General features: G+C 42.5%; 1 protein-coding gene across 1 annotated transcript in view; it reads right to left on the bottom strand.

Annotated features, from left to right (window-relative positions):
• Htt (huntingtin) overlaps window positions 1–13,870 on the bottom strand; it is a 153,563-nt gene that overhangs the window by 37,228 nt on the left and 102,465 nt on the right. Inside the window, exons 36-41 of the mRNA XM_051165062.1 lie at window positions 12,005–12,141; window positions 10,698–10,814; window positions 9,159–9,281; window positions 8,698–8,933; window positions 6,782–6,924; window positions 4,293–4,500 (exon numbers count right to left, since the gene is read on the bottom strand). Coding sequence (XP_051021019.1) covers window positions 4,293–4,500; window positions 6,782–6,924; window positions 8,698–8,933; window positions 9,159–9,281; window positions 10,698–10,814; window positions 12,005–12,141 — 964 coding nt within the window. The remainder of the gene's footprint in view (window positions 1–4,292; window positions 4,501–6,781; window positions 6,925–8,697; window positions 8,934–9,158; window positions 9,282–10,697; window positions 10,815–12,004; window positions 12,142–13,870) is intronic.

Genomic DNA, 13,870 nt, shown 5'->3' with positions numbered 1-13,870 from the left:
TCCTCAGTACTAAAATACAACCAATAAAATATGATACAGGGTAAAGTTTTGTTAGAGCTACCAAACATTTCTGCTTCCCAACTAGTGAGTGGATGAGTGAACTAGTGCATCTACAGTGGCATCCTAGTCAGCAAGTGCAAGGCCTAGGCCACAGGTCACCACTACCACAGGAATAAACTTTAAGCACACGGTGCTGATGAATGACCAGGTGCACAGCTTATTTCCATGGACGCCTTCTCTGGGCACAGAGTATGCATTGAGGTACTTATCGTGGACAAGGGAAGATGTGGCTGCAAAGGGACGAGAGGGGACTGCCTGGGATGATGGTGCTGTTTTGTATCAGACAGGAGATGGTACAAAAGGCATTTTACCGGGTATCCTATGGCTGTTAAGGAATTGTCACAAAGAACACCTGCCCTTTCTCAGTTGGGAGCTTTTGTAACTTATACTCACAGCTACATGTAGAGCACAGAACTTCTAAAAGATAATAGGTGGAATTTGCAATTAAATAATTAGCAGGAGACACTGTTATGGTTTGAATGTGAAATGGTCCTGATTAGAACAGCAAACATAAAAAGAGGAGACAGATATTAATCATCACACAAATAATACTCAATTATGGCCATGCCACTTGCCACTGAGGAGCAGAAGCCACCTAAAAGCAGATCCTGAGATCTAGCCAAATGAAGAAAAGCAAGGTAGACGCCTCTGAAGAATACTGCACTAAGAACCTAAAAGGGATGGCATTCTCATTTTAATAAATGGGAGGGGGAATGAGAAACAGTAATTTTGGAGCTGGAGAAATCGCTCAGTGGTTAAGAGCACTGGCTGTTCTTCCAGAGGACCCAGGTTCAATTCCCAGCACCCACATTGCAGCCAACAACTGTCTGTTGTTGTCTCACCCTCATACAGACAGACATATATATGGAAAACACCAACACATATAAGAAAGAAAGAAAGACAGAAAGGGAGGGAGGGAGGAAACAATAATTTCAACTGTGACAAACTACTAATAACTACTACAATATAACCAATGTTTGTGCCCAAATCCCACACTCACCAACTCAAGGAAATCCCCTAATGAGCTGGCAAGATGGCTTAGCAAGTAAAAGCACTTGTTGCACAAGCCTGAATTCAATTCCTAGATTCCATAGTGGAAAGTTGTCCTGTGACCTCCCCAGGTGGGTTAAGGTACATTCACACATAGACATGGATGGACACACACACACACACACACACACACACACACACACACACACACACACACAGAGAGAGAGAGAGAGAGAGAGAGAGAGAGAGAGAGAGAGAGAGAGAGAGAGAGAGAGAGAGAGGAAGAGAGAGAGAGAAAGAGAAATAAAAATGAGAAGAAACTGTGACCCCATTTTTCATAACTCTAAGTCCCTTTATAGCAAGCCTCCTCCTAAGAGCTGCCTCTAAATGCTGATTCTTCCATCATCTTTTCCTCTTTTAGTAGAAAATGCCAAACAGAAAAGTTGAAATCAACAAATAGCCCCTGACTTTTGCCTACATTCAACTATTAATATTTGTCACCTTTGAGTTCATGTACACACTTTGCACATGTAAACTCAGTACATGATACGTATTCTACCTGGACATACATTATGCATTCACACGAAACTTTACCGCACAGTCTGAATGCTTGCACACACACACTTCTTTGGCTGCAACATGGAAGAATGATTCTAGAGCACATTTCACTAAAAACACCGTTCACAGCTATAAAGACAGTACGCACAGCAGGCTAATCCTCCCACTTACAACTACACAATAATGATCATCCTAGCAGTCTTACAGTCCTGATCCAGAGCACACTCAGAGCCTAAAGTCAATTCACATGTACTATTTGTTTTCTTCTATGAACCTAACACTTTTCTTCTAAGACACAGATGTTTCAGCATGTCTAATGAGCACCTTGGTGAGCACTGGCCTCCATCATCAGCTAAGGTCAAATCCTGTTTCCTCTTGAACAAAGCTTAGTATGGTTTTTAATCTTCAACACTATTTTACACCAATGGGGTGGGCAGATGTTGCTGAGAACTATGGTTTAGAGTAGGTTGGAGCCATTCCTACCTTCCTCATGTTTTCTTGGCTCATTCAGAGTTAGCACAACTCAGGCTTGGGTATCCACTAGGCTCTCCTGGGAACCTACTACAATCAAAGTTCTCAGGGCCCTAATTCCTTTTGGTTTTTTAAGCCTTTAAACAAAGTATCCGTTTGTGCAGCACAGTGTGCCTGTGGATCTCAGAGGACACATATGGGAATCAACTCTTTCTACCATGTGGGACTGAACTAAAGTTATCAGACTTAGCAGCAAATACCTTTACCTACTGAACCATCTTGCTATGGTCAGAGCCACCAGTTTTTGTTTTTTCTTCTTAAGACAAGTTCTCACTGTGAATCCCTGGCTGGCCTGGAACTTGCCATGTAGAGCAGGCTGGCCTTGAACTCACTGATGTCCACCCGCTTCTGCCTCCTGAAGAGTGAGATTAAAGATACACTCCACCATTCCCTTCTCTGAGCTTCAATTTGTAGCTACCATGCTCATCAAAGAAAATTCTCTTTATAGTAGATGGAGACAATCATAGAAAACCACAACTGGACAAAATACATAGATCAATGGATTGTGTGGGAGTCCAGCCCAAGGATCCATCTACATCACAGCTCCCGCATCTGTAGCTCAGGCAACATAATGGAAGAGGAGGCAGAAAGATTATAAGAGACAGAATACCAGAAAGTTGGCTGTGAAGCTGTCTAGGAGAGAAATGGATCCATAAGCAAGATTACAACAAAGGCAGTATCCACAGGTATATTAATATGGATGGGGGAAATATCACAGGATTGCATCCCTAGACAAAAAACTATAAGTAGCTAATAACTTCTGAGAGAAGAGAATTAGCCTCTCCCAGGGATGAGCCCTATTATTGGCTGCCCAATGCAGAGCAGCCAACCCTGAATCCATATATACACAAATAACACAATCAGAAACAGCAAGTTGTATTTATATATACTTGTACATACACATACATACATATACATAAATAATATATAATATGTTATATGTAACAAATGTAATAAAAAAGAGACTATCAATGTGAGAATGGGGTTATACAGGGGGTATGGAAGAAGGGTAGCTGGAAGCAGGGAAGTGATGTGATTCTATTTCAATTAAAAACATTTTTTTTAATAGAAAAAAAAAAAAACCAGGAAAAATGCAAAAGAAAGAAAGGAATGAACACTGGTGTTGCTGAGACGCCTCTGGGCTCAGAGCATCTGAGGACCAGCAACACTGGTAGCAGCAGAGGTTTGGAAATTCCTATCCCAGAGCAATTTTCTTGCAGTGCAATGTTTTAAGCAGCTACATGGCAGATTTACATGTACACAGAAGAAACAGAAAGCTAGTTAACTGGCTTCCTGTCTACTACCTCTCACGATGATCAGTTAATGTGACAGGCCCAAGAGATCCTCTGAGCATTTCAAATGATATTGTGGGTGCCTCCCCAAGCGATCACACATTGAGGCAGAAATATTTGTTTCCTTTGCAGATATCATTATAAGGAGCACATAGTAGACGATCAATAATGCCCTATACAGGGATGTAAAAGTTGGGTCTCCATGGGAGGCCCTGGTTAAGCTCATCTATACTCTTCCTTAAGAAGTTTTGTTCAACATGGGTTCATAAGCGGCCCAGAAACTACATTAAGGACTGACTCATCAGGGCTCACAACTTTTACTTCCAAACATGCTCAGACTTCTGAGTGAATGAGTACCTGGGCACTGAGGTTTAAGCCTAAAAACTTTGCAGAAAAGAGGGCCACCAACAACCAGAAACAGTCTATCTGAATAATAAAAATAAATTAATAAAATACTTCCAATCAGTTTCGAAACTTGCTAAATAATTACTTCATTATCTAAGAATACTCAGAACACATTTAATCATAACAAAGTTAAGACATTGCAACATGTCTGGCTGTGGAACCAATGAAAGCCGTAGGACGTAGCAGGAGGGACTGAGCCTGACAAGCATAGCCCAAACGACGGAATAGTGTCAAAGAGCTTGCCAAAGAAAATCACAGTGAAAAAGCAGCTGTTTAGTTTGAATGTCCATGCCAGACCACATTTCCCTACAAAACAGTACCCATGAAAGAAAGATTAATATGCAGACAGAGTTTTACAAAGCTTCATAAAGAATGGAAAATAAAAATGCCCTCATAGCAACCAAGCCTCAGGCCAAACACTGGGCTGGTGCCCGGCCCTGGGAGCTGTGCACCTACTTGGGTGTCTGCTGCACCTCTGCCCACCATCGGTGGTCAGTGTGATTGATGAGCAGCAAGATCTGACACCAGAGCAGTACCAGGGCTGGGTGCGTGGGCACCATGGATCGCACCCGTGCATTCAGGTTCTCTAGCGTATAGAAGCTGCCTTCACAGCCATCACTGGTGAACAGTCTAGTGGCAGCTGCTGTGATTCTCCGGAACATTCCTAGAACCAAAGAAAAATAAGTAAAACAGATTCTGGGGAATGCTCCTGATGTTCACGCTGGTCCAGTACCAGGAAACCAAGACTGCTGTAGTCCTTTCCCACACTTTGCACTTAGATAATTATGACTTTGCACCGCTTGTGGTGGTGCACACCTTTAATCCCAGCACTTGGGAGGCAGAGGCAGGTGGATCTCTGTGAGTTCGAGGCTAGACTGGTCTACAAAGTGAGTCCAGGATATCCAAGGCTACACAGGGAAACCCAGTCTCGAAAAAGAAAGCAAAACAAAGAATTGTGACTTTGTGTGTGCGCATGTGATCATGTAGATGAATGAGTGCATGTGTGTACCTGGGTACATATGTGTTGAAGTCAGAGGTTGATATGGGGTCAATATTGCTTCTCCACCTTATTTTTTGAGACAAGATCTCTCACTGAACCTGGAGCTCACTGATTAGATGTCCTGGCTGCCAGCAGCCCTACAGACCTGGATAGTCCAGCTGTCTGCCAGAAGCATAGACGCTGTGCCTCGCTTTTTACCCGGGTGCTGGGACTCCAAACTCAGGTCCTCATACTTGGCATTGCAAGCACTTCTCTGAGTATGGTTCTTCCCCGGCCCAAACTCTACCTTTTCTAAGCAGCGGCAGACACTAAACTATTTAATAGGTCATCCCACTTTTGCCCCTTTGTTGATTGCTGCATTCTTCAGGAGCCCCAGACCAGCTGCTGTGGAAGCCTGAACACAGGTGGCCAGAAAGAGCCAGCCGACACAGAGGGGAAGGATTCAGGCCACAGCTGAAAGGACAAAGAACTGAGCAGCGGCCAGCAGACGGAATGGTACCCTACAACTCTGGCTGGCTGAGACTCAAGAGACAGAAACACAAGGGGCTACAAGAACAATCATCAAGAGAACTAAACATATCTTTATAAATGTATAGCTGATATACTTCAATCCTATCCTGAGACCAACCAAATACCCAAACACGTTCTGCCACCTAGTGTCACACAAAATGAGAGAAATAGACATTCTTATGCAACCTGCTGGCACTAGGGCAAAGCCTGTACACCAAGGCAACTTCTTCCAGTGGGACCACACTCAGGCTGTCCACGTTGGTTACAAACACCTGTATCTACCAGGGCACCTTACTGGCTTCCAATTATTTTTTATTGTGGTAAAATACATATGATATAAAATTTACCACCTTGATAATTTCTGAACATACAGCTTTGGTATTAAATGCATTTATGTTATGCAACATCACCACATCTATTTATAAATTTTTTCACCTTGTAAAACAAACTTTATAGTCATTAAATCCCTTTCCTGAAGCCACTGCAACTACCATCCTGGTTTCTGTCTCTAGAGTCGGAGTACTCAGAGGATCTCATATAAAGGAAACACATGTCTCTCTTTTTGTGTCTAGCTTATTTTGTTTATCACAATGTCTTCAAGGGTCACCTATGTTGGCCTTCCTTTTAACTTTATGTCTATTGAGTGTTTTACCTGCATGCATGTATGTGCACTCTGTGCATGCCTGGTGCTGGTGGAGTCTAGAAGAGGGCATCAGACCCCCTGGAACTGGAGTTACACATGATTGTGAGCCTCTACGATATACTGGGAAGCCAAGGTGGGTCCTCCACAGGAATAGCAAATACTCTTAACTGCTAAGCTATCTTTCCAGTACCCCATGTTGTTTCTTATGTCAGAATTATTTTATTTTCTCAGGCTGAAAAATATTCCATGTGTAGACATATACCCTATACCCTATGTATAAGCTTGGCTTATCAACCACCCCCCTTCCCCCCTAACCAACAGAAGCCAGAGTTGCTTCTTCTTCTTCTTCTTTTTTTTTAAAAGATTTATTTACTTTTATTATGTATACAGTGCTCTGCCTGCATGTACACCTGCATGCCAGAAGAGGGCATCAGATCACATTACAGATGGCTGTGAGCCACCATGTGGTTGCTTGGAATTGAACTCAGGACCCCTGAAAGAGTAGTCAGTGCTCTTAACCTCTGAGCCATCTCTCCAGCCCAGTTGCTTCTTCTTAGCTATGCAATGAATGCTGTTATGAAGACTAGCATACGGCTATCTTCCAAGTACTCTGTTACTTATTCTTTCAGGTATTTGCCGATCAGGTAATTGCTGGACCATATGGTATCAGGTTCACTCCTATCATCAACATGGTCACACATGGCACAGGGAATGTGGAGAATAGCTTCTGTAGGAAGAAGGCACTGCTGGGGACAGGGAACACGAAATACTATCAAGTCTAACCGCACTCACCAGATTTGAAGATGTGAATCAGACACATGAGCAGTGTGCCTAGCTCTTGGCAGTAGAACGTATGCTGCTGTTCACTCATTTCCACTTTGAGCTGTTTTGTAACAATGTCTTCTAAAAGAATACCAACCAGTTGTAAAAGAAACCTTCCAAGAAATGGAGCAAAGAACAGCCGATTAGTCACTGTCAGTGAGCTTGCGTCAAGCACAAGTGTGAGATAAAGACCATTAGTTTCTATAAAATAAGAAAACACAAGGGCACACACTAAACAAAGTGAATGTGAAATATTTCAGACCATCACTGAGGACCAGTCACTGCTTCTCCCTCTATCACCTTCCTTAAATGTGAAATGGTAATCCTATCATCTTCAAAGCCCAGCAAGACAAAATGACAAGCAGTATTTTTTTTTAAAGCCTTATTGGCTATGTGAACGTTACATAAATACAAGCTGTTATTCGCCATAGGAATTTAGTGTAACATCAATTTTAGCCACTCCTTCAACTTAGCAGAAGGAGAGTAACGGGCTGGCAGTTGAACCTGCAAACAAAAAGGCAGTGTGGGGGGCTGAAGAGATGGCTCAGAGGTTAAGGGCACTGACTGCTGCTCCAGAGGTCCTGAGTTCAATTCCCAGCATCTGATAAATAAATAAATCTTAAAAAAAAAAAAAAAAGGCAGTGTGGCAGTTTACAAGATACCCCAGTGTCTCCCCCTGAAAAGATGGGTGGCCCTAAGGAGCATGTCTGTAGCACAGCTCTAACATAGTGAATGCTCCAGAAATGGGCAGACACTTCTCCATGCAAAGCGCTGACAAGTGGGTGATGCAGTAAGCACTATGACTGCCTTGAGGTACTCCCACACCATGTGGCGGGAGCACATGAGTTGACCCTGCAGGTATCTGGTAGATGCTGTTCATTTCGGCAATGAGAAAGGTTCTTAAAGCAGCACATGCTGAAAAGAAGTACAGGGCTGATTTTCAGTGGCTTACCCCAAGTTTTGAACCACTGTACAGGCAATTCACCCCTCACTGCACGGCATGAAGGGCAGGCCATGCCTGCTTGACCATGGTGAGCCACTCTTGCCAAGTCTGTCTCAAGGACAGAACTAGAATGAGACAGAGCCTTAAGAAATGTATGTAAAGGGCTGGAGAGATGGCTCAGCGGTTAAGAGCACTGACTGCTCTGCCAGAGGTCCTGAGTTCAATTCCCAGCAACCACATGGTGGCTCACAACCATCTATAATGTGATCTGATGCCCTCTTCTGGCCTGCAGGGGTACAAGCAGGCAGAGCAATGTATACATAATAAATAAATAAATAAATCTTAAAAAAAAAAGAAAAGAAACGTGTGTAAAAAAGGCCATTGGTGAGGTAGGTAAGAATAAAAATCAGGGTTCAAGAGAACTAACTGCTCTGGCAGAGGACCCAGGTTCAGTTCCCAGAACACACACGGCAGCTTCCAACTGTCTGAAACTGCAGTTCCAGGGCATTCAATGCCTTCTGGCCTCCACGGGCATGAGACACACACTTGGTACACTTACTTACACACAGGCAAAATGCTCATACACATTTAATAAAAGTAAATAAATCAGCCAGGCATGGTGGCGCACCCCTTTAATCCCAGCACTTGGGAGGCAGAGGCAGGCGTATTGCTGTGAGTTTGAGGCCAGCCTGGTCTATAGAATGAATCCAGGACAGCCATGGCTACACAGAGAAACCCTGTCTCTTAAAAATATAAATAAATAAATAAATAAATAAATAAATAAATAAATAAATAAATAAAATAAAGAAAAAAGAAAAACATAAAGCTAGGCGAGTGAACTCAGATTCACAAGACCAGCAGTTACTGTTGGCTGATGCTGCTGAGACACGGTGAGAACAGCCAACAAACACAGTCAGTTTACAGGTTCAGAAAGAAAACATACCTTGAGAATGTGTCTTCTGGCAAATTCTTTATTTGTTTCCCTTCACTGCGCTCTCCTAGTGTTGGATTATTGTCTCCATCCCTTAACCTGTTAACTACTGGACAGGAGATTAAATATGGAGAGAAGGCGAGCTCCTGAATACGAGACAGAACGATATCTTCAGTTGACTGGGAAATGAGAACCCTCAGGATGGCCAGGATTCCAGAGACCCACAGCTGCACAGTGCTTACAGATGCCTAAAACAAGAAAACACATACGCCAAAGCTAAGGAAAGATGGTTATGTTTTCCCTGGTTGCCAGTCACCCTAATTTATGACTTCACCACAAAGTCCCTACAGCACTGGTTCCAGGTGTGGTCCCAGAGAAGCAAGCTCAGGCTCAGTTGGAGAACTGAAAAATGCAAACTCGTAAGCTCCACCTCAGGAGCTGGGGCAGATCTGGGAGTGTCTGGTGAGACTCACCATTGTGCTTGGAGTAATGAACATGCTCCGCAAAAGCATGTCCACAGGACGTAGAGAGGAAGGAGCCAAAATCTCAAACAAGGTATTTAACACTCCAAGGGCTTCGTGAGAGTCGATATGCATCTGTGGAATTAAGTATCAGACATGTTTGTGGAACCCAATAGAAACGTCTGCCTCACACACATCATCACTGCACCTCCACAGCACATAATCACCACCATCCCTATCTTGTAGTTAAAATTAAAAGTGGGTTTACTCTCAGCAGTGACCCTATTCTCAGGACAGTGCATCAACAGTGCTTAGCAAAGCTTCAAGTCAGATGTCTCCATCCCTTCCCTCTCATCCATCCTTTCCCTGTATCCTTGCTACAATCTCAGGGACTTGGAACTGCTCTCTGCTCTGCCTGAAGCACTCTCTTACAGATACCTGCTAAATCACCCTGTTTCTTCCTTCATGCTTACTCCAATGTCACCCCCTACACGAGGGTTGTCTGTTTGTCATTGATAAAACAATGCATCCCCTCCCCTGACACTACCCCCCTCCTCTGACATAGATAACTACTATCCTCTGATACTTTATGCACTTTGATAATGTATTCCTTTGTTATCTGCCTTGGTATCCATTGTCTGTCTCAAGGAAAGCTTCACTTTAAGGTGGGAGAGCAGGGCTTTTCAATACATTTTGTTCAGTGAACTATTTCCTAACAGTCCCTGCAATACCGCCCAGCATATGAAGACAGTAATTACTGACAGAGTTTGCCTACAAGTGTTTACAAAATGTGGAGAAACATGGCCACTTTGCGCTTTCCACAGAAACTATTTCAAAAGCAGTGCCTTGCCATCTGATAGGGGTTTCATTCAAAGCAGAGCTCCATCTGGCAGCTGCTCAGGCTTTCTGGTAGGACTGTCTATAGCCAGGCTCTGTCTGTACTCTTCTCTTCTATTGTAATGGTGCTGTGGTGAGAACCACACAGGCTCCTGGGTTCTGAGGCCACAAAGTCCAGGAGCCTGGGCTGTTTGTTTCCACAAGATGAGGCACAGCCAGATCACTCTATTTTCTGAATTAACTAGTAACGTTACCTGATTCAGAAATTCTAAGTGATGAAAAACTTCTAGGTTACTTTGTAAGTAGTAAGAAAAACAAACAAATAAACAAACATAAAGAAAGCTAAGGGTCAAATAAAAAACTGAGTGACTAGAATATAGGAGTCAGAATAAAATATAAGAAAGGACTCAGTAGTCAAGTCATAAACTGGGCCAACCACCTATAGACCCATCACCCTTAAGCTCTGTGAGGATGGAAAACCTCAATAACCTCTCTGACCCTTGGTTCCCTCACTTGTAAAGTGAGAAGGTAATTTCAACCTCAAAGGGTAATGGGAATAAAAGAAACCACTTTCTCTGTGACCGTCACTAAGAACAATTTTCAAAGCAAGAACCTGTGAGGATATAATAATCACAACCAACTTTCATAGGCATCTCAGTCCATTCTGAAATAAATCACAATACATGATGGCAAACCAGGGCCCTGGTGACAAACCTGCTGCTTGGCTAACATGGGCAGGATGATGTCTGCGACCTGCCGAGATAGCCGTTTCCACTTGTCCTCATTCTCCTTGTGGCACTGCTGCAGGACAAGGATGAACATCTCCAGCACCTGCAAAAATGTTCAGGTGAGATCAGAATGCTCTTTGCCCGGGGTCCCTCTACCTTCCCATGTCCCATACTTATCGTAGATCAGCTGGGTAACCCTAAGGTTCAAAGAGATTTAATTTCCAATTATACAGTCTTTACCCTGTGACATGTGAATGTAAAGCGGAAAAACAACAACAACAACACAATCTAAAAACCCCAAGAAGGAAAGCAGTGAGCTCCAAGGGCATGCATGAGCCATGCTGGGCTCAGGAAGACTCCTCATCAGTATTGTTTCTATGGCATTATAACATTTCATGAAGAAAGAAGGAGTCAAGTAAAAACGAAACTTACATTAGTTTGTAGGAAAACTCACAGACACCCTTGACTAAACACTGTGTGGGATTGTTAATATTCCTATGTTCTTTAAATTCATCTCAGTGCTCTTTGCAAAGGCAATCTATTTTTGAGTCGCCCTCACTTGCAACAGTCATACAAAGCTAAGCATGAGTTTACTGGTGGTCATTTTGGTCACTCTAAATAGATATATCTGTGACCTGGCAAAAGTTTGTAACAGTGACATGGGAAAATCCATGCTCCAACTTAAGGGAAACAAAACTAGAAATAATCAAAATAAAAAGAACACGAGTGTGTTAAAATAGAGGTAAATAAATACACTATTTATATATTTAAGAATTTATGTTTCTAGTATTTTTTTAAATGTCAATGGTTTAGATCAACACTGACAATTACTTGATCTTTGAACCGTGTTTGAGAATAAATAGCTTCTGTCATATTTAGTATCTTGACTGACATTGTATTGAGAATAAATAGCTTCTGTCATATTTAGTATCTTGACTGACATTGTAGCAGTTAGTCACATGTCTGCTAGCCTTCTGGGACTAGGCTAGCTTTTTGTTTTAGTTTTTCCCTGAGACAGGGTTTCTCTGTGTAGTCTTGGCTGTCCCGGACTCATTTTGTAGACAAGGCTGGCCGCAAACTCACAGTGATTCCCCCAGCCTTTGACTCCCGAGTGCTGGGATTAAAGGCATGTGCTACCATGCCTGGCTTTGGGCTAGCTCTTAACATAGTGTATTTTCTCCTCTCACTGCCATTTTTGTTGGTTCCAGAGACAGATCAGCACACACAGGACCTCATGGCTATGGTCCGTCTGTCCATGTTGATGATGTGGCTATCACTACACCGTCCTCTCACCTGGTGGTACTGGATGAGTCTTAACAGCATCGACACCACTACCTCCTTCTGGGTTTCAAGCTCTTTGCCTGCATCAGCTTTATTTGTTCCTCTTAACACAAAGAGGTCATGGACAATGGGCTGCAGGGCAGGTATGGCTGTGGGCATAAAAGAGTGAGTAAATAAGGCCACATATGAAAATGACATGTGGGAGACAGCTGTCACGACTCCAAAGCATTTTAAGAAAAAAAAAAAAAAAAAAAAAAAAAAAAAAAAAAAAAAAAAAAAAAAACCAAAATAAACAACAACAAAAACTGGTGTGGTGGTGCATGCTTGTAATCCCAGCATTCAGGGAGGCAGAGGCAGACGGATCTCTGTGAATTCAAGGCCAGCCTGGTCTACAAAGAGTCCAGGACAGCCAGGACTACACAGAGAAACCCTGTTTCAAGAATGAAAGAAAGAAAGAAAGAAAGAAAGAAAGAAAGAAAGAAAGAGAAAGAAAGACAGACAGACAGACAGACAGACATGCCTTAGCTGGAACCTGGCTTACAGAAAGGGCTGATTAGGACTGTTAAGGTGCATTTCAAATCACCATCATGCTACTGCAGGAGGCCACAGTTTTTCCTTTCAACCCTGATAGCTTGTGAAAGCTTCTAACAGCAACAAAAAATAGTTTCTATTTCAAATGCAGTGTCACTTCTGACAGAAAGTGGCTGAAATCAAAGTCAATTTGAGAATAAGAAAACATTCAAAATAATCAAAATAGCAACCTCCCTAGTCTATGCATAATCAACTTGATTTACTAAAAAGGCAATAAAGTCCATGGCCTCTGAATATATTAAAGTCACAGAATTAGATTATTATACTGTTTTAAGTTAAAAAGTTGACTCATTAGATTAAAATTTTTCTTCAAGTCTTACTTATCTTGGTCCAAAATCGGAGCCAAAATGGTTTAATAGTATAGCATAGGAAAGAACTATAAAAGAAATGGCACATGCATTTAAACCCAGCACTGGGGGTGGGGGTGGGGGGCAGAGGCAGGCAGGCAGATCTCTGAGCTCGAGGCTAACCTGGTCTACAAAGTGAGTCCAGGAAAGCCAGGACTACAAGAGAAACCCTGTCTCAAAAGAAAAACAAAAAACAAAATCCAAAAAACAAAACAAACAACAACAAAGGCACATAGCACAGAATCCCTGTTAACATGCATACATATATTCTGACACAAACATAAAATATACAGGTGTAACACAAACACCTGGCATATGCACAAATACTTAGCGATATGAGTATACATATACACATATGTGTGCAAACATACATTCTGACCCTCAATGACACTCTTCTCCACAAACTCTGACTCTCACATGTACACACAACACACACACACACACACACAATGTGGTGCTCTGTGGAAAGAACATATACATATCCTGACTCTCAGCACCACACAATATACTCACTTTTATTTGCTTCCTGAAATTTCCTTAGATGACCAAGCATACCAGTATGAAGTAAAGTGGCTAATTGCTACTAATTTTCACTTCGAAGACACTACAATTCCAGGAAACCACAGGTCCATGTATTTGTTTACAAATATGTTTGTTTATTTTTATTTTACCTCAATGCATGTCTGTGCACACACGTTTGCAGTGCCCTCAGACGCACTGAAGTCACAGACAGTTATGAGCCACTATCTAGGAGCTTGGAACTGAACCCAAGAACAGCCAGTGTTTTTAACTGCTGAGCCATCTCTCCAGCCCATAATTTTTACTTTCTTTTTAAATGTGTATGGATGTCTTGCCTGCATGTATGTCTGTGCACCACATGCACGCAGTGTCCTCAGAAATCAGAACACATGTAAAACCTTGGAACTGGACAGTTGTGAGC

Source organism: Acomys russatus, chromosome 22 (genome assembly GCF_903995435.1).
Source record: "Acomys russatus chromosome 22, mAcoRus1.1, whole genome shotgun sequence".
NCBI classification, from domain to species: Eukaryota; Metazoa; Chordata; class Mammalia; order Rodentia; family Muridae; genus Acomys; species Acomys russatus.
This window is presented reverse-complemented; position numbering and strand designations above follow the sequence as displayed.